This window comes from Budorcas taxicolor, chromosome 11, assembly GCF_023091745.1.
Source record: "Budorcas taxicolor isolate Tak-1 chromosome 11, Takin1.1, whole genome shotgun sequence".
Classification (NCBI taxonomy): Eukaryota; Metazoa; Chordata; class Mammalia; order Artiodactyla; family Bovidae; genus Budorcas; species Budorcas taxicolor.
Genome location: NC_068920.1, coordinates 70,283,881 through 70,310,116, shown reverse-complemented (window position 1 = coordinate 70,310,116; position 26,236 = coordinate 70,283,881). Strand labels below are relative to the sequence as shown.

At 37.5% G+C, this 26,236-nt stretch overlaps 1 protein-coding gene across 1 annotated transcript; it reads right to left on the bottom strand.

Moving 5' to 3' along the window:
• Nucleotides 1–4,069: 4,069 nt before the first annotated feature.
• MOB1A (MOB kinase activator 1A) lies at nt 4,070–25,941 on the bottom strand. Its single transcript, XM_052649091.1, has 6 exons — nt 25,840–25,941; nt 22,761–22,927; nt 11,052–11,145; nt 9,520–9,653; nt 5,106–5,269; nt 4,070–4,155 (listed from the first exon to the last, which is right to left on the bottom strand). Exons 1-6 carry the CDS (start codon nt 25,851–25,853, stop codon nt 4,078–4,080), a joined length of 651 nt encoding a protein of 216 aa, XP_052505051.1. The 5' UTR covers nt 25,854–25,941; the 3' UTR covers nt 4,070–4,077.
• Nucleotides 25,942–26,236: the final 295 nt, after the last annotated feature.

The following is a 26,236-nucleotide window of genomic DNA, read 5'->3' as shown; positions in this document are numbered from 1 at the left end:
AACCTCTAAAAATAACTAGTATTTCTCCTATGATGAAAAATGACTGTTTAGGGTGTGGGGGAGCATCTTACACATATGCTGAGTACTCCTTTCAAGGTCAGAAGATTAATGAGTCTAGTCTTTCCTCTTCCCTTTTCTCAATCTCATTATCAGCAATGTATAAAAGAGGTCAAGAGCTTGTCCAGTGTGGTAAGGAGACAACTTATTTTTTCTCTGGGATGGGTTTTAGCCACTGCATCCCAAGGCAGTTTGTTTCTTGGGGGTGGGGCCCTGGTATTATAATACATTTGGTTCACTTAGGAACTTCCCTTTCTTCTAAGAGTTAAGAAAACATTTTCACTGCTAAATGATAAGCCAATGTAACCTTCCACAGACCCTGCAAAATTCTCAAGTTTCACAGTTAAATAGAAACAAATGTGTTGAGACATACTTTCATCAGTCCTTTCTTTCTTTCAATATATTTTATTCTGATGAAGTTACAAAAGTAGATACAAAACACTTTTTTTAAAAAGTACAGTTAACCGACTTAGAAAAATAGATAAAGCCCCTAAAGGTTTAAAAATACAAAATAAATTTTCATGTAAAGAACATTTAAAAATACTTTAGATAACCAAGACTAACTTAAGCAAGTTATTTTCAATGTAGACCAAACATAGAATGTTGTCCTATAATAAATCTATAGCACACTGGTAATCCATTTGGATTTACAGAATACTTGTTTGAAACAGAATCTGATGAGAGAAAACCCAAGTGAATTTCAACGCAGTTGCTTCAGTAAAATTACTGCTACCACAGATAATATCATCCCCCAAAGCCCATTACAATCTGAAATGTCAAAATCTAACGCAAAAGCACAGGAAGACTGAGAAGCTTCTATTTTCCCTCTTTGCCAGAAGTGTACACTAGTTAAAAACAAATCCTGAGCCAGTCACTGAACTGGTATTAAGAGGAAATAATGTCCCTGTTGAAGCTGCTTAGTTTGGTGTCCCAGCTAATATTCTCAGGCCAGAATTCTAGAGAAAGCACAGACAGACTCCTATAATCAGGCAAAGGTGACACCAGCAGCATGACTAAAGCTGCTTAGAAACAAATTTCTAGGACTTACACTCTTTGGGACTGGTTTGTTTATGCGTATGAGGTAATGATGTAATGTTCAGAAGCTTCTCCACTTCTAATGTGACCTCACTGCTCAGAGAGAGGGCCAAAGAGCATAATCATAAAATCTCAAAAATATCTGAAAAATTAACATCACCACCAGGACTGCTCCTCTTGCCTCTGCTCTACTAGAAAACCTTTCCTTTTGCTGTTATCAATGTCATGATGAATACAGATGTGCGTTTCTCAAGTAGGCAGCTACATGAGCTAAGGATATACAGGTCTTAAGATGAAAGGAAATACTTTGTTAACTGGCAGCCTACTAAAAACCACTTTTTTCACAGTTTGGCAAAGAATAAAGGAGCCATTTGGTTGTCAATACAAAAACTGTAGAACAAGGAAGTTTTACCATTTAAACAAAAATCTGCACATCACTGTCCGAATTTTTTTTTTTAAGGCCTGGAAATTAAAGCACCAGAGGATTAACCACATAATTCAGCAAGTACTATCCAACCCATGATTTTAGTCGGGAGTGAAAAGCAGTGATGAGACACTGAGAGAGGACTTCTGATTAGGAGGAGCCAGGGGAGTGAGTGTTACTCAGGGAGATAAATCAAGATTGAAAGGAGTCAAAGACTTGACTCCTTCCACCTTTAATCAAAGGCTGGCCTTCTAGCCAAGCCAAGAAGGTGCTATCTTCTCCATGTTCTCTGCCCTTTGCTCCATCTCTCCTGTTTACTTACTGGCCTTGGATATAAATAAATAATGTTAACACTAATGTTTGGTTGCACTGTTGGTTAAGCCAGATTAACTGGGAGTGATTTTTTTTTTGGTATTGCTTTTAGTTTTTTTAAAAAAGGGACATTTTGAATTACCTGAATTCTTAATTACCAACAAATTTTTAAATTTATGTTCCATTATTAAGCTATCTCTACTACTGTTACTTTAGTTACTTAGTTTTAGGGCTCTAAGTCATGCAGAGAGGGATGATTTCTACCACTGAAAATAAATGAAGGAAAGTAAGAACACTTTTGATGATACTTGAAATATTAGAAATGATAAAAATACAATCTTACTTGAGAAATATTTCATTCCTAGCAGACTTAATTAAAGCCAACAATGTTCAAAGTCAAGAGGCAGTAACATCCTAACATTCTAAAAATCTTGTTTGGAAATGATCAACATAAACATACAGAATGCCTGATGGTTCTTTTGGATAATCTTAAAATGAGGATTATGGAATGTTTCTTAGAGGACTTTTTTTAATAAGAGATTTTCCCACTATTTCCCAAAACAATGATGTATGGTTTCAGCCTAAATCAGATAAAATGTTTTGTTTCCTTTAAAATTCTATATATATTTAAGAATTTATTGAAATTGAGTTATTACAAAAATGGAGTTTCTAAGTCATTTTTTCTTTACTATCTAGTAGAATAATAAAAATAAATAACAAAAAAAAGCCTTCAAAATTTAACCTTAACCAAAGGTATCAAGGAACATGGTGAGTACTTTGCAAAAATCATAGCTCTGAAACAAATGTTGATGAACTTCAAGTGTTGCCAGTCTGGCAAGTCTTTAGTAATACGTGTGCCTCAATACACTTCAAACAGTCTAGATCTGAAAAATCTAATGAAAATTAGATCTTTTCTTCACTAAGGAGATTCTTTTTACCCCAACAGAATAATTTCAAGTTTTGATACAAAAACAATTAAAACAAATTAAATGCCAATCCATCCTTTGACTATTAACAGAATGAAGTTTTTTTTACTTATCCCATTTTTGTGTCCTTTAAACATATACCCCCCTACCCCTGACACACACACACACACACACACACACACACACACACACACACACACACACTAAAGAATATATAGCACACCAAACTTTTAGCTGGGTTATAAAATGTGCATACCTTTAAGGTTTTTAATTATGGTTTTTCCTTATGTTTTAACCTTATTGGGATAAAGTTCATGCATTTCTATACTACTCTTAACTAAGTTTCAAGACACAATAAAAATACATAGAAGTAGTTTCTATTTATGGAAAACTCAAAACAAAATAATCAAGTACTCTTGAGTACTTTCTTCTATTCTCCTATCCAAATTTCAAGGCCTCCAAAACCAAAATAATGAATGAAAATAATGGTTTTTGAGACCAAAATTTGTTATAATTTTTTTGGAAGTCTCCCTTTTCTCAGCCAAAACCTACATATTAAAATTAATCTGAATGAAGCTTTTCAAAATAAAAATCTGCAAGACAATTAATTCTTAGATGCCTTAAAAAAATTCTTTGATACACACTAAAAATCTAGATAGGCTGTGAATAAAATCCCAAATAAAGATTAAAAAATAAAGTCATTTTAGAAATAACTCTGGTTGCTCCCATACCATGTCTTATGACGATTTAAACTGTAATCATGGATTTTGAAAAAAAAATACGTGTATATAACCTATAAAAACACGAGCATACAAACTTCAAACTAAAAGGTTATCCAAAGTAACACAAATGTTTTTAATCTAAAGAAAATTTCAAAATGCCTCTTCTATTTGTAAAATAAAAGCAGAATAAAACTGATCTGACTGCATTATTAGGAAATTTGTTCTGGAAGCTTGTTAACAAATTATTGGTAGAAATATTTTATATCCATCATGCTGTTACCTGAATCAGACTTCAGTCATCTTCTTCAGTAAATGAATAAGTAAACTAATAAACTACAAGTTAGTCCTCATATACTACAACCAAAAATGACTCTGTGGTAGTAACAGCAGTGATCATACAGTGCCTCGAATTCAGCCATGATCTGAATTTCTCTCTGAAGGTATTAGGCCAACCTACCTTTGGGACAATTTTATCAGTAGACACAGACAATTGGTGTCTTTTTATCCTGTCTTAAAGTCTGTATCACTAGTCTATAACAGAAAGCAATGAGATAGCTCTAGCAGTAGATGAAGCAAGACGGTACTGTTCCAGAAGAAAAATTTATCTGTCTTTTGATCCAAGCTTCTCAATTAATTCCTGAAGAGGTGCCAACTCACGCCTATCAATCAGATTAAACTCCTAAAAAAAGAAGAAAAATAAAATTAAAAAGTAGATCTAAAATTAAAACTCTATGTCACTCAGAGAAAGGATTCCCAACTCTAGCTTTTTGAAATCCAAAAGAATGATGAAATAATCTCTATGAATATTTTAACACAGGATCATTTTTACTCCCTATTTTAAAATACAAGGGACTTGACAGTGGCCTCCATACCTACATCTACATACTATCTATGATAGGCAACAATCTCTAAGACAAAAAAGAAACCACACAGTACATTCTCCTATGTGTGGTACACAGAATTGGATATATAGTATCTACTCTAAAAGCTACTGATTTTCCCATCAAAATAGCTATAGAGAGATATTTCTAAAGTTAGGCTAAGGAGTCCCTATTCTTTGATCATTTTTTTTAAACAATGTGAATTATTTTTACTTTAAAAAGTTCTAATTCCAACTAAGGGCCCATAAGGCAATAGGCCACACCTCTGAAGGAGGTAGTTCTTTGTGACGTTTCTAGCTGCTAATTTTGTAAGATTCAGCCTGAAGTAGACTTCTGGAAACTTAACTCAAGATAGTAGCTAACGAGTTTTTCCAAAAGTTTCTCCTCCAGGCATAGACATCTCATGAAATGACACAACCCTAGATGTTTTCCCCATGGCATCCCTTTATTCAGCGGTGGCAACGGGACATGAGGGTGTTGATAAGCTTCCCTGGGTGTTTGGTGCTTCATGCCATATTCCAATCAGAGGACAGGTCTCTCCAGAGGCAAAAGGCCCCAAATGGGGGTGAGGCCTTCTATTCTGTTATGTACATCAAAGAAATAAACAAGAAAAAGGGAATAAAATAGAAGAACTCTGCATGCTTACCTCTATATCTATAAATAAGACATTATAAATACTCTTTATTAATTACCGATTCAAATACGTCCATGTCAAAGGACACACCAAATTCAATGCAATTCAACTTACCTGAACGAAGAAAATAAAGTGCTTAAAGGAGGTGTTGAGGTGGGCTTCCTCCTGCAGCTGCATTACAGAATCAAAGTGCTGGTGATAAATATGGGCATAAACCCTGAACAGACGCTTTAGAATGGTCTTTGCCACAGACATGAAGTTTTTAGGAAATGGGACACCTGTAATATATATATGTCTCAATCAGTCTTTATCAGTAAGAGGAAAATAAATAGCAGAAAAATTTAGACAATGCCATGAACATCTCCAATACACAAATTCACAAATACAAGCTTCTATCCATATATATATATTTCAAAAATGCAAGGGAAAAAACCACCCAAACCTAACTATGTGAGGTATCTTTATACCACACTTTTGCTGACTGCCTTAGAATAGCAGGCACAAGTGACAAGTTATGGAAGATGACACTAAATCAAAGTTGAATTTTACTTGTTTAACACTGGAGAATTTCTCCCTAAAATTAACGGCAACAAGTTTGTTTGTTTCTTGTTTTTCTGGCCCTGTCATACAGCCTGTGGGGAATCTTAGCTCCCCAGTCAGGGATCGAACTCAAAGCCCCTGCATTGGAAGCGTGTTTTAACCACTGGACTGCCAGAGAACTCCCAGGAAGTTCTATTTACAGTTTAGACTATAAATAGAAAATTTTTACTTTTGGGAATTTATAACCCTAAAAAGATTTTACACACAAACACACACACACACACACACACACACACACTCTCTCTCTCTCTACCAGGACTGGAAACTTTCCCAAGCAAAAGAAAAAGGCACACCTTGAGTCATTATTATCTACTGTCTACAAATGAAAATTATTTTATCTTCTGAAGTACTCTGAAAATCTAGTCTTCCTTCTTAGACTAGGAGTCCCCAACTTTATATTTAATTTTTTAAAGTGTTATTTCCATTTTCCTGTAGTATAAGAAGAGGAATAATACTTTCAATAAAAGGGAAGAATGGCACCTCCCTATTTTTCAGAGAAAACAAATATCTCTTCATAAAAGAACTGGGAGACATCATAGTCATCTCTCTCCAAGCAGTGCAGGTGGGGATCTGACTGGCTGCATTTCTGAGAATTTTGGTTGACAAGATCAATGTTTCTTAGGAAACAGGCACAGAAGACAATACAACAGGCACCAAGTACAGTTGACAAACACACAAGAAGGTAACTGCTTCCCAAATAACCTAGAATAGTTGGCCTATACTACTCTTGAACATGTCCCTTTCTCTAATTTTTCAGAAAACAAAAGTTAAAACACCTTCTCCTTCCCTGCATTCTGTATTCTTGACTTCTCCACCAGTCCTTAGTAGTTTGAAATTTAGTGTATTTTGCTCTTGTAAGCTGATGTATGCATATGTGTTCCTCCACCCCTCATCCCCAGTCTTTGTAACAGCTTGCCTTTTCTCACATTATTCTGAGAGTTATGGACATGTTTTTCTGGACTTGGGTCTTATATTCATGTATTGAAGAGATGGATATTTAAGTCAAATCCTTTTTCTCTCAGAATTAGCAAATGGGCACCTTGCTATTAAAAAGAATATTAATAAGCTAGATATATTAGCTTAAAAATGAGTGACAATCAAGTTTGGTCTAAAACAATACATAGTGGCATAAGTTAAGATCTGGATAACAGTCTAATGAAGGGGGAAATAATTCCAGAACATTAGGATAAAATATTGAAGAATTGGGAAGCTGAAGAAAGAGAATAATGACGAAAGTATTCTTTACCTCCGTAAGAGGGCTGCTAAGCTGCTAAGTCGCTTCAGTCGTGTTCAACTCTGTGCGACCCCATGGACGGCAGCCTACCAGGCTCCCCCGTCTCTGGGATTCTCCAGGCAAGAACACTGGAGTGGGTTGCCATTTCCTTCTCCAATGCATGAAAGTGAAAAGTGAAAGGGAAGTCAGTCAGTCATGTCCGACCCTCAGAGACCCCATGGACTGCAGCCTACCAGGCTCCTCCGTCCATGGGATTTTCCAGACAAGAGTACTGGAGTGGGGTGCCACTGCCTTCTCCGTACTGGAGTGGGGTGCCACTGCCTTCTCAATAAATACAAGTGATTATTTTAATCTAAGCACTTTCCAAGCTGAATTTAACATTCAAGCACAGCCAATACACAATAAAGGATCTATGAGAAAGGAAACAAAAGGCTTTATAGAACAGAAAAATTGACCAACAGCGAACAGACCAAATCTAACAACATGACATAAATTTTTCTCCTAAGAGCCTCTGATTAGATTTCAAAAGGGAATCTGCTATGTTCTGAATGTGTGTGTGCATGCACGTGTATGCACTTTGTTGCTCAGGCGTGTCCAACTCTTTGTAGCTCCCTGGACTGTAGCCCACCTGGCTCCTCTGTCCATGGGGAGTTTCCAGACAAGAATACTGGAGTCGATTGCCATGCCCTAATCCAGAGGATTTTCCTGACCCAGGGATCAAACCCAGGTCTCCCACACTGCAGGCTTTGTGCCTCCTTCAAAATCATATTGAAATTCTAACACCCTAGACAATGGTATTAAGAGGTGGGGCCTTTGGGGGTGATTAAGGCCATAAGGCCTCTGCCCCTTTGGCTAGAATTAGTGCCCTTATAAGAAGAAACAGAGATGGTTTCCCTCTCTGCCATGTGAGGATACAACAAAAAGACTGTTTTCTTGCTATCTGTAAACCAGGAATAGGACCTATGACAGAACCTGACCATGCTGGCTTCTGATCTTGGACTTTCAGACTTCAGAAGTTAAGAAACACATCTTTATTGCTTATAAGACCTCCAGTCTCTGGTACTTTTTGTTATAGCAACCCAAACAGATATGACAGAATCTAACAATATGTTGTTCATTAGATACCTTATACTGAAAATGACAGGGACCAATCACATCTATGAATATCAATGCCAAAATCTTAATCGAAATATCCAGAAAAAAAAAAAACTCTTGCAGCAGAACATTGAAAAAAGAGAAAACCTTATGATCAACAACAGAAAATAGAAAAGCATCTGATAAAACCCTACAATCAATTTGATTTCTAAAAATTCACAAACCTCTAACCAAAAGTAAGATTCCTGCTTAATGCTGAAAGACTAGAAGCACTCACATGAAAGTAAAGGATGTTTGCCTTCATCACCTTTACTCAGCACTGCTCTGAAGGTACTAGTTACTGCAATTAGTTAAGAGTACACAAGCAGTATATTTATCAGAAAAGAATAGATGAAATTAGTATTATCTTAGTCTGATGTGACTATAAACTTTAAAAACTCAAGAAAATCAATCCAAAAGAAATAGTCAGAAACTGATCATCAATTATAAAATTTAGAGATACATCAACAGCTTTCCTATATACTAAACAATAACCAGTTAGAAACCAGGTTATCAATAAAAACATTAAGGGCCTATGAATAAACTTAAGAAACATGAAGGACTAAAGTAAAATACAAAATTTTTCCAAGAGGGAATAAGAAATAATTAAAAGACTGTTCTTGGATAGAAAGACTCAGTATTGTCTAGAGAACAAGAATCCCTACATTAATTTAGAAACTGAATGAAATCTTAATAAAAATCTCACAGGTCTTCTTTTTACCTTGACAAAATGTTTATAAATTCTTTGGAAGAACAAACTTTCCAGAATAGCCGTGAGTATTCTGAAAAAGAAGAGCAAGGAAGAGAGACTAGCCCTACAAGATGTTCAAAGATACATGGCTGTGGAATTTCTATAAGAATAAAGACATTTAAAGACTCCAAAACATATGTCAATTTGCTGTACACACAAAAAAATCAGGGGATAAAAGACACATGTATTTGATAAATGGTACTGGACAAACTGACTCTCATTTATAATTGGGAAAAAATTCCTGACAGAACAAAAATTTAAAAACAAAACCACAAAAGTACTAAATAAAAGCATCGACAAATATTTTTATGATCTTTAAGTAGGAAAGTCCCTTCTGATCATTGTATTAAAATCCAATCATCATAAAGGCAAAGATTAATATGTCAAGATAACATACATAGCCAAAAAACCCTCATAAACAAAACAAGTCAATAAGACAACCTAAAGAAAAATACAACATGCACAACAAAGATCTAATATATCCTTAACATAAAGAAACAGAAAAAGGATATAAACAGAAAACAATGATCAATAAACCAAAATATGCTCAATCTTTTCAATATTTTGTAAAATGAAGATTATACTAGAAATTTATTTACCCATTTTAGAAAAGAAAAACTGAGAGGCAACTAGTACTGATGAAGAAACACAGGCAGACACAAACATGGCTGGAAGGAGGATACATCTACCACCTTTTTGCAGAGAAATCTGGCAATCTTTATTAGATTTTGTTATACTAATAGAGCATTAAAAAGAACATAACACATTTATCATTTAAAAACAATATTAGTTCTACAACATCAACTCACCAATTTTAGAAGGAAAAAGAGTTTCATCATCAAGTTGATCCTGAACCCAAGTCATCAAATAGTCAATGTATTTTGGTGCAGAACATTTGATTGGCTTTTTAATATTAGTACCATCTGCCCAATGATATTCATATCTGGAGAGAAAGAAGTTTTAGTAATGAAGTTTTAAAAAACATGTTGCAACTTATAATCATAGTAGGTTCATAGTTTGTCTACGTTGTTAAGTGTGTTCACACACACATACACACACATATAATTTTAGTAAATTAACCAAAGTTCTACTGAAGGTCACTTGGGAGCTCCCTGCAGAAAGACAGCTGACCCTTAAACAACATGGGTTTGAACCACACAGGTCCACTTATACACAGATACTTTTCAATAGTAAATTCTATGATCCACAGTTGGTTGAATCCATAGATGCAGAGGGACCATGGATATGGAGGGCCAACTCAACTTACACAATATTCTGAAATATGATGGTAATAAATGGAAAAGAAAAAAGTATGTCAGCTGGTTGTGCCGGAAATTTGTTTTACAACATAGCCCTGAGAAAGGCCAAGGAACTGAGTTCCTGTCAGTTAGACAGAGGGTGCAGAGGAGTGGGTAAGGTGCTGATGGATCCTCCATATTCTGAGCTTGTTGGCCATTAAGTAATTATCAATAGAGCCTGTTTCTTTGAGAGGGTTCTAAAGAATAAATCTTATGCATGCATCTTTTTCTACCTCACCTTTGCTAAGCGAGAATGACTAATAATAAAACTTCACTTTACGAATCATTTAAACCGAAAATAGGAAATTTGAGGACTAAAACAACACTTCACAAAATAAAACACATCTTTCTTAAAATAATGTAACTCAAATTCACTGGGGACCTTTTTCACCTTTACATAAAAACGACAGCAAATTCAGAAAGGACTATTTTTTCCCAAGAGGTAAATATCTTAATACCATCTATTATCACATAAAAGCAATCAATTGTTATGGGAAAAAAGACTGGAAGGATACTAAAACGTTAATTCTATAACATCTTAATCTTGTGGGTGATAAAGGGTTCTACCTCTTTGTCAATATTTCTAGAAATTTATTACAGTCAAAAAATTTTAATCTAGCATCTTTAAGCCAGGTAACTAAAGCAGCACAATTTGGAAGTAATTAATACCAAATAAACACAAGGAGAAAAATCAAATATTAAAGGGTCAACTAAAAATTCTATGAAATTAATTTAAAAAACAGAAACAAAACCATAAATTTAACAAAATTGAAAAAATAACTTTTGCAAAAGCAAGATAAACCTAAATTTCTTTACTTTCGATCCTACTGAACATTTATACTTACTACAATGCAATTATAAACAATCAAAACACTCAGAAACACATACCAAAGTATTTAATAACTAAAAGGCTAAAGGTACGCTTTTGTTTTCACAAGTGAACAGGCAAGAAAAACAATAAGTCTTTACTATTTAATTTATATCAATTGATGATTAGCTTTATTTAGTAATTCAAACACCTATATAATAGCCAGTTTAAGTACCTTGGACCTGCAGACATGACTGGACAGCTTGCTTCAGTGCAGAATTCTGTGATAGTTCCATATAACATGTTGATCTGATTGAAGAAATCCACAGCTGGAAAATTAATAGCAGAATTGTGTTAAAATGTTTATGTAAACACAATAAAACATCAGATCTCTCAACTGGAGGATTCAGTCAAGAATCTTCAGGAGATTCAACAATCCAGGGGCCACTATAAATTTGCTTTTTTTAATTGTCACACCTAAAGTAAACTTAAAAAAAATTATTTATTTATGTGGCTGTGCCAGGTCTTAGTTGCAGCATGTGGAATCTTTAGTTGCAGTATGTGGGATCTAGTTCCCTGACCAGGGATCAAACCTGAGCCCCCTGCACTGGCAGCTCAGAGTCTTAGCCACTGAAACCACCAGGGAACTCCCTTAAGTAAACTTTTAATATACACTTATTTTTAATATACTAAGCTTTTAAACAGCCTGTAAGCAGGAAAATATTAGAGATATTAATAACCATGGCAACTGAGCTTTCAGTTCAAGAAGGCAGAGTAGAAGAACGTGCACTTAGATCTCCTCTTGCAAGAGCACCAAAGCTGCAACTCGTTATGGAACAACCAGAGACAGGAGGATGCTGGAACCTACCAAAAGATACCCCATGTGCAAAGACAAAGAAGCTGCAGCAAGATGGTAGGAGAGGCGCAATCATGATAAAATCAAATGCCACAGCCACTGGGAGGGTGACCTACAAAAGTTCTCCCACTGTTGTGAAGATTCTGAACCTCACATCAGGCTTCCCAACCTGGGGATCCGACAAAGGGGCTGGGAATCCCCAGGGAATCTGACTAAAGGCCAACAGGATTTGATTACAAGACTTCCACAGGACTGGGAGAAACAGAGACTCCAGACTTGGAGGGCACAAACAAAACCTTGTGTGCACCAGACTTAGAGGAAAGGAGCTGTGACCCCACAGGAGACTGAACCAAAACTACCTGCTGGTGTTGGAGGGTCTCTTGAGGAGGCATAGGTCAACAGGGGCTCACTACAGTGTCGGTGGCACTGGCAGGTCCCCCTTGGCGTAAACCCTCTAGGAATCCCCCAGTAAAGCCTACCATAGAGTTTATAAAACCCAGGGCTGGGTTGCCTCAAGCCAAAAAGCTTCCAAGAAGGGAGCACAGTTCAGTTCAGCTCAGTTCAGTTGCTCAGTTGTGTCCGACTCTTTGTGACCCCATGAATCCCAGCACGCCAGGCCTCCCTGTCCATCACCAACTCTCGGAGTTCACCCAAACTCATGTCCATCGAGTCAGTGATGCCATCCAGCCATTTCATCCTCTGTCGTCCCCTTCTCCTCCTGCCTCCAATCCCTCCCAGCATCAGAGTCTTTTCCAATGAGTTAACTCTTCCCATGAGGTGGCCAAAATACTGGAGTTTCAGCTTTAGCATCATCCCTTCCAAAGAACACCCAGGGTTGATCTCCTTCAGAATGGACTGGCTGGATCTCCTTGCAGTCCAAGGGACTCAAGAGTCTTCTCCAACACCACAGTTCAAAAGCATCAATTCTTCGGCACTCAGCCTTCTTCACAGTCCAACTTTCACATCTATACGTGACCACTGGAAAAACCATAGCCTTGACTAGACGGACCTTTGTTGGCAAAGTAATGTCTCTGTTTTTGAATATGCTATCTAGGTTGGTCATAACTTTTCTTCCAAGGAGTAAGCATCTTTTAATTTCATGGCTACAATCACCATCTGCAGAGATTTTGGAGCCCCCCAAAATGAAGTCTGACACTGTTTCCACTGTTTCCCCATCTATTTCCCATGAAGTGATGGGACCAGATGCCATGATCTTCATTTTCTGAATGTTGAGTTGAGCCAACTTTTTCACTCTCCTCTTTCACTTTCATCAAGAGGCTTTTTAGCTCCTTTTCACTTTCTGCCATAAGGGTGGTGTCATCTGCCAGCAATCTTGATTCCAGCTTGTGCTTCTTCCAGCCCAGTGTTTCTCATGATGTACTCTGCATATAAGTTAAATAAGCAGGGTGACAATATACAGCCTTGATGTACTCCTTTTCCTATTTGGAACCAGTCTGTTGTTCCATGTCCAGTTCTAACTGTTGCTTCCTGACCTGCATATAGGTTTCTCAAGAGGCAGGTCAGGTGGTCTGGTATTCCCATCTCTTTCAGAATTTTCCACAGTTTACTGTGATCCACACAGTCAAAGGCTTTGGCAGAGTCAATAAAGCAGAAATCGATGTTTTTCTGGAACTCTCTTGCTTCTTCCATGATCCAGTAGATGTTGGCAATTTGATCTCTGGTTCCTCTGTCTTTTCTAAAACCAGCTTGAACATTAGGAAGTTCACGGTTCAAGTATTGCTGAAGCCTGGCTTGGAGAATTTTGAGCATTCTTTGGCATTGCCTTTCTTTGGCACTGGACTTCCCTGGTGGCTCAGATGGTAAAGCGTCTGTCTACAAAGTGGGAGACCTGGGTTCAATCCCTGGGTCGGGAAGATTCCCTGGAGAAGGAAATGGCAACCCACTCCAGTATTCTTGCCTAGAAAATTCCATGGATGGAGGAGCCTGGTAAAGGCTACTGTCCATGGGGCGGCAGAGTCGGACACGACTGATCAACTTCACTTTCTTTGACATTAGAATGAAAACTGACCTTTTCCAGTCCTGTGGCCACTGCTGAGTTTTCCAAATTTGCTGGGATATTGAGTGCAGCACTTTCACAGCATTATCTTTCAGGATTTCAAACAGCTCAACTGGAATTCCATCACCTCCACTAGCTTTCTTCGTAGTGATGCTTTCTAAGGCCCACTTGACTTCACATTCCAGGATGTCTGGCTCTAGGTGAAGATCTTTTTTGTGCAGTTCTTCTGTGTATTCTTGCTACCTTTTCTTAATATCTTCTGCTTCTGTTAGGTCCAGACCATTTCTGTCCTTTATCGAGCCCATCTTTGCATGAAATGTTCCCTTGGTATCTCTCATTTTCTTGAAGAGACCCCTAGTCTTTCCCATTCTGTTGTTTTCCTCTATTTCTTTGCACTGATCACTGAGGAAGGCTTTCTTATCTCTCCTTGCTATTCTTTGGAACTCTGCATTCAGATGCTTATATCTTTCCTTTTCTGCTTTGCTTTTCGCTTCTCTTCTTTTCACAGTTATTTGTAAGGTCTCCCCAGGCAACCCTTCCCATCCGCAGATAACTGGACTAAAGTTTTACTGCGCAAGGCCCTGCCCACCAGACCAAGTCCCACTTTTTCCCCGCCACCATTCCCTTCCATCAGGAAGCTTAGACAAGACTCTTAGCCTCTTCCATCAGAGGGCAGAGAGAAGATGCAAGAAGAATCACAGTCCCCCAGCAACTAAAACAAAAACCGTATTACAGGAAGTTAATTAGCATGAAAAAGCAGAAATTTATGTCCTAGATGAAGGGACGAGTTAAAACCCCAGAAAAACAACTAAATCAAGACAGGATACCTTCCAGAAAAAGAATTCAGAGTGATAGTGAAGATGATTCAGGATCTCAGAAAAAGAATGGAGACAAAGATTGAGAAGATGCAAGAAGTGTTTACCAAAGATCTAGAAGATCTAAAGAACAAACAGAGATGAGTAATACATTAGAAGGAATCAGTAGCAGAATAACTGAGGCAGAAGAACGGACAAATGATCTGGAGGACAGAATGGTGGAAATCACTGCTGCAGAACAGAACATAGAAAAAAGAAGGAAAGAAATGAAGACAGCCTAAGAGACCTCTGCTGCTGCTGCTAAGTTGCTTCAGTCATGTCCGACTCTGCGACCCCAGAGATAGCAGCCCACCAGGCTTCCCCATCCCTGGGATTTAAAGGCACCAATATTCGGATTATAGGGGTCCCAGGAGGAGAAGAGAGAGAAAGAAACTGAGAAAATATTTGAAGAGACAGTAGCTGAAAACTTCCCTAACATGGGAAAGGAAGTAGTCAACCAAGTCCAGGAAAACAGAGTCTTAGGTAGGATAAACCCAAAGAAGAACACACCAAGACACAGTAATCAAACTGACAAAAACTAACGACAGAGATAAAACATTAAAAGCAAGAAGGGAAAAACAACAAACAACATACAAGGGAACTACTATCAGACTATCAAGTTGATTTCTCAACAGACACTCTACGTGCAAGAGGGGAATGGCAAGATATATTTAAAGTGATGAAAAAAAAAGAACCTACAACCAAGAATACTCCACCCAGCAAGACTCTCCTTCAGATTTCATGGAGAAATCAAAAGCTTTCCAGATAAGCAAAAGTTAAGAGAATTCAGCACCACCAAACCAGCTTTACAACAAATGCTAAAGGAAGATTTCTAGGCAGGAAACAAGCGAAGGAAAAGACCAATCTACAGAAAATAAACTCAAAACAAGTAAGAAAATGGTAACAGGATCATACACAATCAATAATTATCTTAAATGTAAATGGATTAAATGCACCAACAAAAAGACAGACTGGCTGGGTGGATGAAAACATGTGCATGTATGCACTTCCATTTACCACATCACTCTGCTTGACCCCCTCAAATTGTATGTAATTATGTTCTTAGGTTAATCATGTCCTCATTATGGCTTACAATTGTAATTATCGTTTTTGTCTGGCTATTGAGTGTGAAAACTGATAAACATCTCCCACTATTGTGATTATGTAACTATCTCTCATTTAATACCACTGTATCATGATTGGTCAAAAGAAAAATAACACAATTCTGTATTACCAAAATTACCATTTAATAGGAAAACCTATAATCACTTCTTAAAATCCGGACGCATTATCAGAATTAATTCGGAATTTTTGGAAAAATACAAATACATAGGTATAGATTTTTTTTGCGCCAGAGTTCCAGATATGTTTCTAATGCGCAACCATGTTTAAAAACAACTGGACCATACGAGGAAATTTTACTTTTATCTAGTTTGTTTCACTTTTTCTATTTCTTATTCAGTGCTCCCATTGAGTTAATGTTTTCCAATTTCTCCATCTGTTCTTTTTTTTTTAAACTTTTCTTTCTCAAGCCTTTATCAAACATAGTAGAAAACTCTTATATTCATATATATAATGTGCATAACATATAAATTTTAGAAAACTTCTGAATTTTTGCCTAAAAAATTTAGTCTGTTTGACTTGGTTTAGTTTGATTCTACTTGTTTGATTCAGCATGAATAGAATGCTAGATTTCTAATTAAAGAAAAAAAGATATGCAAAAAGGTTAACTGTATAGCACAGGGATTATTGACTGTGTTGCAAAGTACAGTCAATATCTTGTAATAATCTATAATGGAAAACAATTTCAAAATTAATATGTATACATATATAGCTGAATCACAAAAAACATTCTACTTTTTGAAATTTAGTAACATTTATCTTTTTACCAGTTTTTCTAAATGTCCTGTGAACATCTAGTAACAATGTATGAGATACAAAATTTTAAATACATTTGTCTAGAATATAAGATTATTATTGTTCAGTCGCTAAGTCATTTCTGACTCTTTGTGACTCCATGAACTGCAGCACACCAGGCTTCTCTGTCCATCACTAACTCCTTGAGTTTGCTCAAACTCATCTCCATTGAGTCAATGATACCATCCAACCACTTCGTCCTCTGTTGCCCCCTTCTGCTCTCCATTTTTCGCAGCAACAGGGTCTTTTTCAATGAGTCAGCTCTTGGCATCAGGTAGCTAAAGTATCGGACCTTCAGCTTCAGCATTCATCCTTTCAACAAATATTCAGGGTAGACTTCCTTTAGGATTGACTGACTTGATCTCTGATGTAAGGGACTCACAAGAGTCTTCTCAAGCACCACAGTTCAAAAGCATCAATTGTTTGGTGATCAGACTTCTTTATGGTCCATCTCTCACATCAATACATGACTCCTGGAAAAACCAACCATAGCTTTGACTAGATGGACCTTTGTCAGCAAAGTGATGTCTCTGCTTTTTAAAACACTGTCTAGTACTGACATAGCTATTCTTCCAAGGAGCAAGCATCTTTTAATTTCATGGCTGCAGTCACTATCTGCAGTGATTCTGGAGTCGAAGAAAATGAAATCTGACACTTCCCACATTTCCCCCATCTATTTGCCATGAAGTGATAGGATCAGATGCCATGATCTTAAAGTTATTTGAATGCTGAGTTTTAAGCCAGCTTTTTCACTCTCCTCTTTCACCTTCATCAAGAAGTTCTTCAGTTCCTCTTCACTTTCTACCATTAACGTGGTTATCATCTGCATATCTGAGGTGGCTGATATTTCTCCCAGCAATCTTGATTCCAATCCAATGTTCCATGTCTAATTCTTACTGTTGCTTCTTGTTCTGCATACATGTTTTGCAGGAGGCAAGTAAGGTAGTCTGGTATTCCCATCTCTTTAAGAATATTCCAGTTTGTTGTGACCCACACAGTCAAAGGCTTTAGCACAGTCAATGAAGCAGAAATAGATGTTTGTTTGGAATTCCCTTGCTTTTTCTATGATTCAGGGTATGTTGACAATTTGATCTCTTGTTCCTCTGCCTTTTCTAAACCCACCTTGTACCTATGGAATTTCTCAGTTCATGTACTGCTGAAGCCTAGCTTGAAGGATTTTGCTGGCATGTGAAACCAGTGCAATTGTACGGTAATCTGAACATTCTTTGGCATTGCTTTTCTTTGGGATTGGAATGAAAACTGACTTTTTCCAGTCCTGCGGCCATGGCTGAGTCTTCCAAATTTGCTGGCATATTGAGTGCAACACTTTAACAGCATCATCTTCTAGGATTTGAAATAGCTCAGCTGAAATTCCAACACCTCCACTAGCTTTGTTCATAATAATGCTTCCTAAGACCCACTTGACTTCACACTCCAAGATGAACGGGTCTAGGTGAGTGACCACATCATCGTGGTTAACTGGGTCATTAAGAGTTTTATACAGTTCTTCTGTGTATTCTTGCCACCTTTTCTGCTTCTGTTAGGTCCTTGCCATTTTTGTCCTTTACTGTGCCTATCTTTGTATGAAATATTCAAATTAATATAAATAAAATCTACTGTATTTACATTATTAATGACATTATTCAAGATGCTCCTATTCTTATTTTTTTTGCACTTGATATTCTCAGAGAAATGTTAATATGTCTCACTATGATTATATATTTTTTCTTTTCCCTGATGTATCTTCTGATTTTTGTTTTATGTATCTTTGCTGTTAGGTGTCTAATGACTAATGATGTCTATCTTCTTTGTGAATTGTACCTTTTATCATTAAAAACGCTCTTCTTTGTTTCATTTAAAAATAAATAAATTTAAAAACAAAAATTCTAACTTAAAGGTAATTATTACATTAGAATATACAATTTGATGATATCCAAGCAAATGAAAAGCCATACCTTCTTACCATTTGTGTTAGGAAAGAGAAGAAAAGTATTGTGAATATACTGTGAGGGAGGTGTTTCAGCTATATCAGGCATTTAAAAAATCCAATTTATTCTAAAAAATTGAGACCCAGTGCATATTGAGGACATAAAAAATACATGAGATAAAGTCCCCTGTCCTAGAGTCTCTAGCTAACAAAAAGGACAAAATCAAGAGAGGGATAATACAACATATAAGAGAGCATCCAAAGGCCAACAAAAAGTACTAGAAGAATTCAGAGAAAAAGTAACATCTTGGGGAGCTGAGACAGTCAAGGAGTACTTTCTTAAAGAGCTTCAGCTTTTTTTTCTTTTCTTTAAGAAAACAGAAGAGGAAGGGGTAAGATACTCAGGCTTAACTGACTGAAACATACTGCTTTGCACAGAGAAAACCACATAAGCCTTGGAAAGATTTGTTAAAATGTCTCAGTTCCCTGTCTAAAAGACTACCTAAACGCAACTAGGGCTTTTCCAAGTTTCTTAAAAAAACAAATGCATAAAAAAGCTCCACCATGTCAAAAGGAGTTTTATACAAAACCCCCTCACTTATAAACTTTCCTCTTAAATTAGTCATGTTTTCTAGAAAGTAATACATTGAGTACTCTTTCAAAACAAAGACTGCACCTAGATGGAGTGCTGGTTATATTGGTCTGTTCTCAAAATATGGTCCAGAGATTCCCTGTTTCATAGGGGAAACTGTGAGGTCAGAAATTTTTTTTTTTTTTAAGAAATATTTTAATTGCTCTGAATTCTCACTCTCTTAGGAGGCACGGTGGAGCTGTCCAGAGGCTCCATGGTGTGACACCACAACAGATTGAATACAGAACCAAGTATGAAAATCCAGCCATCAGACATTAAATAAGATTTGCAACCAATGCCATACTTCTCACTAACATTTATTTTGGAAAATAACTATGTTTATAAAAATACATTTGTTAATGGATAATGTAATGGGTTTATTATTGCTATTTTTAGGTGAATTTTAAAATAAATATTTTTAATTGCTCAGTTTTAATTTCTAACACAAGATCATTAAACACAACTCATATAATTAAAAACTCTTTGGGTTCTCAATAATTTTTAAGAGAATAAAAGGATCCTGGAACCAAAAGGTTGAGACTAGCTGATTAGAGCAGTAAGTCTCAAAGAAAAGTCTAAGGCTGAAGAAGGCCAACAGATTCCTTCAGAATGAAAGATGATACACAGATTGCCAATAGGCAAATGAAAAGATATTCAACACGGGGGCTTCCCTGCTGGTACAGTGGTTATGAATCTGCCTTGCAATGCAGGGGACACTGGTTCTATCCCTGATCTGGGAAGACCCCACATGCCTTAACTATAAGCCCATGTGCCACAACTACTGAAGCTGTGCGCCACAGAGCCAGTGCTATGCAGTAAGAGAAGCCACTGCAGTAAGAAGCCGGAGCACTGCAACTACAAAGTAGCCCCCATTCTCCACACACAGTGGAGCAAGCCCACACACAGTAATAAAGACCCAGGGAATCCCAAAACAAAGAAATAAATGCAGATGAAGATGAGAAACAACAACAAACAAGATGTTCAACATCACTGATTATTAAAGAAACACAAATCAAAACTACAATGAGGTGCCACCTCACACCAGTCAGGATGGCCATCATTAAAAAGTCAACAAATAACAAATGCTGGAAAGGATGTGGAGAAAAGAGAACACTCCTACAATGTTGGTGGGGATGTAAGTTCGTACAGCCACAGTGAAAAACATTATGGATGTTCCTCAGAAAACTAAAAATAGAATTAACATATTATCTAGCAATTCCACTCCTGGGCATATGTCCAGACAAAGCTATAATTCAAAAAGATACATGCACCCCTATGTTCACAGTAGCACACTTCACAATAGCCAAGACATGGAAACAACGTAAAAGTCCAAATGAATGCATAAAGAAGATGTGGCACATAGACACAATGGGCTATTACTCAGCCATAAAACAGAACAAATATGGCACGTCCCTGCTGTCCAGCGGTCAAGACCAGGTGCTCCCAATGCAGGGGGCATGGGTGCAATCCCTGGTTGGGGAACTAAGATCCTGCATGCTGGCTCCGCCCCCTCCCCACAAAAAAAGAACAAAATAATCCCATTTGCAGCAACATGGATGGGCCTAGAGATTATCGCACTAAATGAAGTAACTCAGAGAAAGACAAATACTATATGATATCACAAATATCATAGAGAACAGACTGGTGGTTGCCAAGGGAGGGGGGAGGGGATGGAGGAAGGATCAGTTAGGAAGTTGGGATTAGCATCTGTAAGCTTCTTATATATAGAACAGATAAACAACAGGTCCTACTAATAGTAGGGAGAATTACTATCCTATGACAATACTGAAAAATATAAAAAACATATACACAACTGAATATATGTATATATAACAATCACTGTGCTGTAAAGCAGTAATTAACACAACATTGTAAATCAACTATACTTCAATTAAAAAATCTAAAAAAGAATAAGATAATAATTTGAATAAGATTACAAAAAAGGGGTCCTTTCTGAATAGATAATACTTAACACGGTTCACATAACAAAAGAGAGATAAAAATATACAGAGAAAAAAATCTAGGGACTTCCCTGGTGGTCCAGGGATTAAGAATTCACCTTTCAATGCAGGGGATGCAGGTTCAATCCCTGGTCCCTCATGCCACTGGGCAACTACTGAGCCCACGAGTCCTAGAGCCCATGCGCCAAAACTAGAGAGAAGCGGCAAGGAAACATCCTGCATGCCACAACTAAGATCCAACACAGCCAAATAAATAAATAAATTTTAAAAAAGATCAAATCCCAACCATTCCAACTTCCCCCCTACACACAGGAAACTACTAATTTTCTCTGTCTCTTGCCCCGTAAGTTTCCTTATCCCATCTAACACAAAAGAAAACACATTATATAGTTTTGCACCTTGTTTTTTTTTTTCTCTTAGTAACATGAATAACATTTTTTAATGAGTTGAATAAAATAAAATTTTTCTTAATGTGGCTACTGGAAATTTTTAAATTACATTTATAACTTACAATATATTCCTACTAGGCCACACTGACCAAGGCAATGATTATCAACCCAGAAGCATCTACACTGTTGGAAGTATGTACCACCACTTGAGTAGTCTTAAAATAAACAAAATCAAACCAGAATTTGACCAAAGCTCCAAATCTGTACTAACATGGTAGCCACTAGACACACAGGGCAATTTACATTAAAATGAAGTTAAATTTAAAATTCACTTTCAGTCCCAGTAGCCACATTTCAAGTGCTAAATGGCCATAGTGAAGACACACATTTTTATTATCACAGAAATATGTCTGGGATTTCATTCAAAATAATCAGGGTAGTATACAGAAACAGCATAAGGCCATGTACTGATAATTGCTGAAGCTGGATAACAGACACCTGGGAATTCATTCTACTAGTTTCTCTACATTTATATGTCTGAAAATTTCCATTAAAAAGTTTTAAAGATTCCTGGAACAACAAAAATTCCTAGTAGACTTAAACTCTATCATCCAGAACTGATCTTATCTCAAAAATCATGGACTCCAAAATGATGCTCCAGTCTCAGCACATCCTCCCATGTCATGCTGTTACCTTCCTGAATTCAGAGTGACTTTCAGCTCATGGATCACTCTGCTTTCTCCCAGTCTCTCAATTTCCTTCTGACTACTCCAAAGTCACAATAATCAAGTGACTGACCAAGGCAACTACGCTTGACTTTTCTGTATACACAGGCAAATGAAAGGTGCTGGGAGTGGGGGCACAACTGTGAAGATGGATCCCTACAAAGTCATGTCCATCACAGGTAGGATCTTTGTATTTTATCAATTTCTCATTTGCCCTTACTCAGCAATTCAGACCATTCTCAGAGATTACCCCAAAGCACACTTCATTTCTCCTCAGGTCTCTCTACTCAACCACACAACTACACCCTGAAGAGAAAACACTTTGGACATATTTGCACTTACATGTTTCTTCACAGATAATGTTTTATTATGATACTTAAACACTCAAAAGGGCTTCCTTGGTGGCTCAGATGGTAAAGAATCTGCCTGCAATGCGGGAGACCTGGGTTCAAGCCCTGGTTTGGAAAGATCCCCTGGAGAAGGGAATGGTTACCCATGCCAGTATTCTGGCCTGGAGAAATCCATGGACTGTATAGTCCATAGGGTCGCAAAGAGTCGGACATGACTAAGTGACTTTCACTCACATGCATAAAAGAAAATTCATTAACAAAAAGATTTTAGCAAAATCTTATCAACTAGTAATGCTGAAAATTATTAAACAACTTACTGTTAACAGCAATCCATTCATTGAGGTCCTCTCCCTCTGGCAACATAACAGCTTGTCTCAAATTCCCACTTCCTAGAGTTGCTTCTGCATGTTTTAAGAGTTCATACTGATGAGATCCTTCAGGGATATTCTTCTTTGGTTTGAATGTTTTAGAAGAGCGGCTACTACTGTTAGGTTAAAAGTAAGAGTATATCCATTTTTAGGACCGGACATAGAATGAACATTTTAGGCATATAAATTGTTTTGAAATCAAAAAACATTTCCTGAAAAGTGTGACAATGTGGGGGTGGGGGACACACAATAAAGTAAAGACTTAAAATTTTTAAAAAGTTTCCCCTACACAGAAACAGGAATAGCAGCACAATTTCGCATAAAGGGCAATCTTATTAAGCTGCACAAAGCAGTCTGGTATAACAGAAAGGGCAAGCTAACCAAAAGAAGAAAAAACCTGGATTCTAGTTCTTGATCTGCCACTAACTCTGTGATGACTTGAGAAACCTAACCTCCTTTCGGCCTGTTTTCATCTACAGAAAGCAGTGCTGCGAGAGTGGTAGTTCTAAGGCTCTTATAGCTTAAAAATCCAGTTTTCTGTATCAAAATACTTGTGGTGCCATCCAAGCAAACTACAGAAGAATCACTAACATTGGGAATTTATGGCAGGGAAAATAAACAACTGGTTTTGGAGGGGAAAAGCAAGCTTTTATTCCTCTCTCACACCATTCATAAAGTCTTCCTAATATGACACAAAGCTCAGAAAAAAATGGACAGATTTCTAACTATAACAATTAAAACTTCCATAATTCAGGAAAAAAAAGTACTTGTAACACATATTACAAAGTATGAACTACATAATAAAGGGCTTTTATAATTGGTTAAGAAAAGGCTTTAGAAACATGGGCTAAAGAGATGATTATATAATTCAGAAAGAAAAACAGTGACAAATCAACAGATGTGAAATGCTTCTCAATCCGTCCCTTCTACTTCTAGGCATCTGTCCTTGATAAGGATATGTTTTCCAAGATTGTTTTTAATAGTGAAAAACCTGGAAACAATCCTAAAGCTTACTAGTTGAGAAATGAGTATGACACATCTGTATCACGGAATACCATATGGCAATTAAGAACAAGACAGAGCTACATGAATTCACATAGATTTCAATACATGGTCACACATATTACAATATGAAATGTACAGCAGAAGTCTATTTTGTAAATGCATAGAAAATGCCACCCATCAAACTGATACTCGTGATTACTTCCAGGAAGGGAAGGAAACAAGACTGAGGACTTTCACTTTACCTGAGTAATCTGAATTTTAAATAAGACTGATTGTTAAGTAAAAAGGAGTTATGAAAACAATAAAAATCTAACATGGGAAGCTTGTGTTTAACATAATAAAGACCTAAATTTAATAGGTAAGTATTACATTAGAGGGAATGGCCCTTTACAATAAAAACAAGCTGTGAATGACAGGAAGCTAAATATGGAAAACTAGCAAGAAAAGATGTCTCAAGGTTCTGTATGATCTTCATGTAAAAGAAGACGTCTGTGCTTCAAACGGCACCATCAAGACAGTGAAAAGAATCTACAAAATCGGAGAAAACTTTGTAAAACTCATATGTGATTAAGGGACATATCCAGGATAAAGAATTATTACAACTTAAAACCAAAGACAAGCCAATTTAAAAAATGGTCGAAGTGTTTGAATAGATATTACTTGAAAGAATATACACAAATTGCCAATAAGCACACAAAAAGGTGCTCAACATCATTAATCACTAAGGAAAAACAAATTAAAATCACAATGAGATACCATTCACATCCACTTAGGATGTGCTATAATCAAAAATTCAATTAACAAGTGCTAGAGAGGCTGTGGGGAAATTTCCAAGAGAATTAACACATACATCCAAAACAAAAATCTATACACAAGTGTTACAGCATCATTATTCATAATAGCCAAAAAGCGCAAACTCAATTGTCTATCAACAAAATAAAGTTTAAAAGAAATAAACAGAGCCATATTTAGGTCCAAAAAACAAACAACAACTGTGCATCCACAAACAAACCACCAACTTAACATTAACATAAGAAAAAAAGACTGGTTATTGGGGGGGGTTGTTCTGGTAATAAGGAAACTTTCAATTAAAATATAAGTCACATAGATTTTTTGATATGGTAATCACACTTTGAAGGCTATTCGCTTAAAAAATAATCCAAAGGGGAAAAGCGATTGTTAGTCAAAGCTTTGTAATGGTATTTTACAATAGCAAAATACTAGAAAAGAATCCAAATTTCTCACAATAAGAAACGGGGTGAACTCTGGTTATGATACACTTAGATATCAAGTATGTGGGTGATGTCCATAACTAAAAATGGATTCGCTCATACAATAGATATTTAAGCAGTACACTAGGTAGAGAGGGCCACTCGAGGAAAAAAAGGTGTTACAGCAATGTTTCCCAAACGTTAATGTGCTTAAGAATCATCAGAGAATTTACAAACTTTTCCCACTTGAAGGCTCATTTGGGTCTAACAGCTATCTCTAAAACAGGATTCTCTAAAACTGAGTTGAAAAGATGTTAGTTAATTACACAAATTCACAAAGTGGGCTGAATCAGAACTGTTTGTAAAGGCCGCAGCTTAACTTTAGAGACACTCCCACATTTTCCAGGGGCGGCATTTTTCCGCGGGGGAAATTTAATCCTGACGATAATAAAGCTGGCGTACGGTGGAATAAAAAGCTTAGTCAGCATGCATCGTTTCTAAAAGGCTGGGGACTTGAGAGAAATTGGGAGCCCCGGATCGTCTCTCTGCCCTCAGGCGCACTCGAGCGGAAAAGTTTCGAGGCGCTACCGGCCTCGGGGCCTTTCTACACCCCAACCTTCTCGCTCCGCTTCCTTTGCCTCGACCTTCATCTCCGTCGGCTTCTGCCCACATTCTAGACTCCCCCAAGACTCCGAGCGCTAGGAGAGCAAGCACCTGGCACCCCTACCCCGGCCCGGGGGGCTGCCCTCGCCTCAGGCGCCCCATCGCCCCTTCCGGCCCTCACTCAGCCCTGGAGCCCCGGCCACACTCACAAGAGGAAGCTCATCTTCTGTCCTCGGAGGGGAGGGGCCGCTGGCCCCCGCCGCGGTCAGGACTCGGAGTCCGCGCGGAACCGGGAAGGAGCGGAAGGTCCGAAGCCGGCGGACAGCCGAAGCCGGCGCCGCCACAGCTCCAAGCCCGGGTGGAACCGAGGCAGAGCCGGTGCAGGCGGGTGTGAGCAACTGAACCCGCCTAGTACTCCTCCCCCACCTTCCAGACCCAAAATGCGGAACCAGCAAAATCTCGCGATCTAAGGCTTCGTTTCCCCCATCTAGGACCGCCCCCCACCTCTAGAGCGTATCTACAAACCCCCTTTTGCACCGCCCGCTCCTTCACCTCAGCCAATCAGGGGCCTCTAAGGTCGGGTTTCCGCTCCGGAAGTCGTGATGG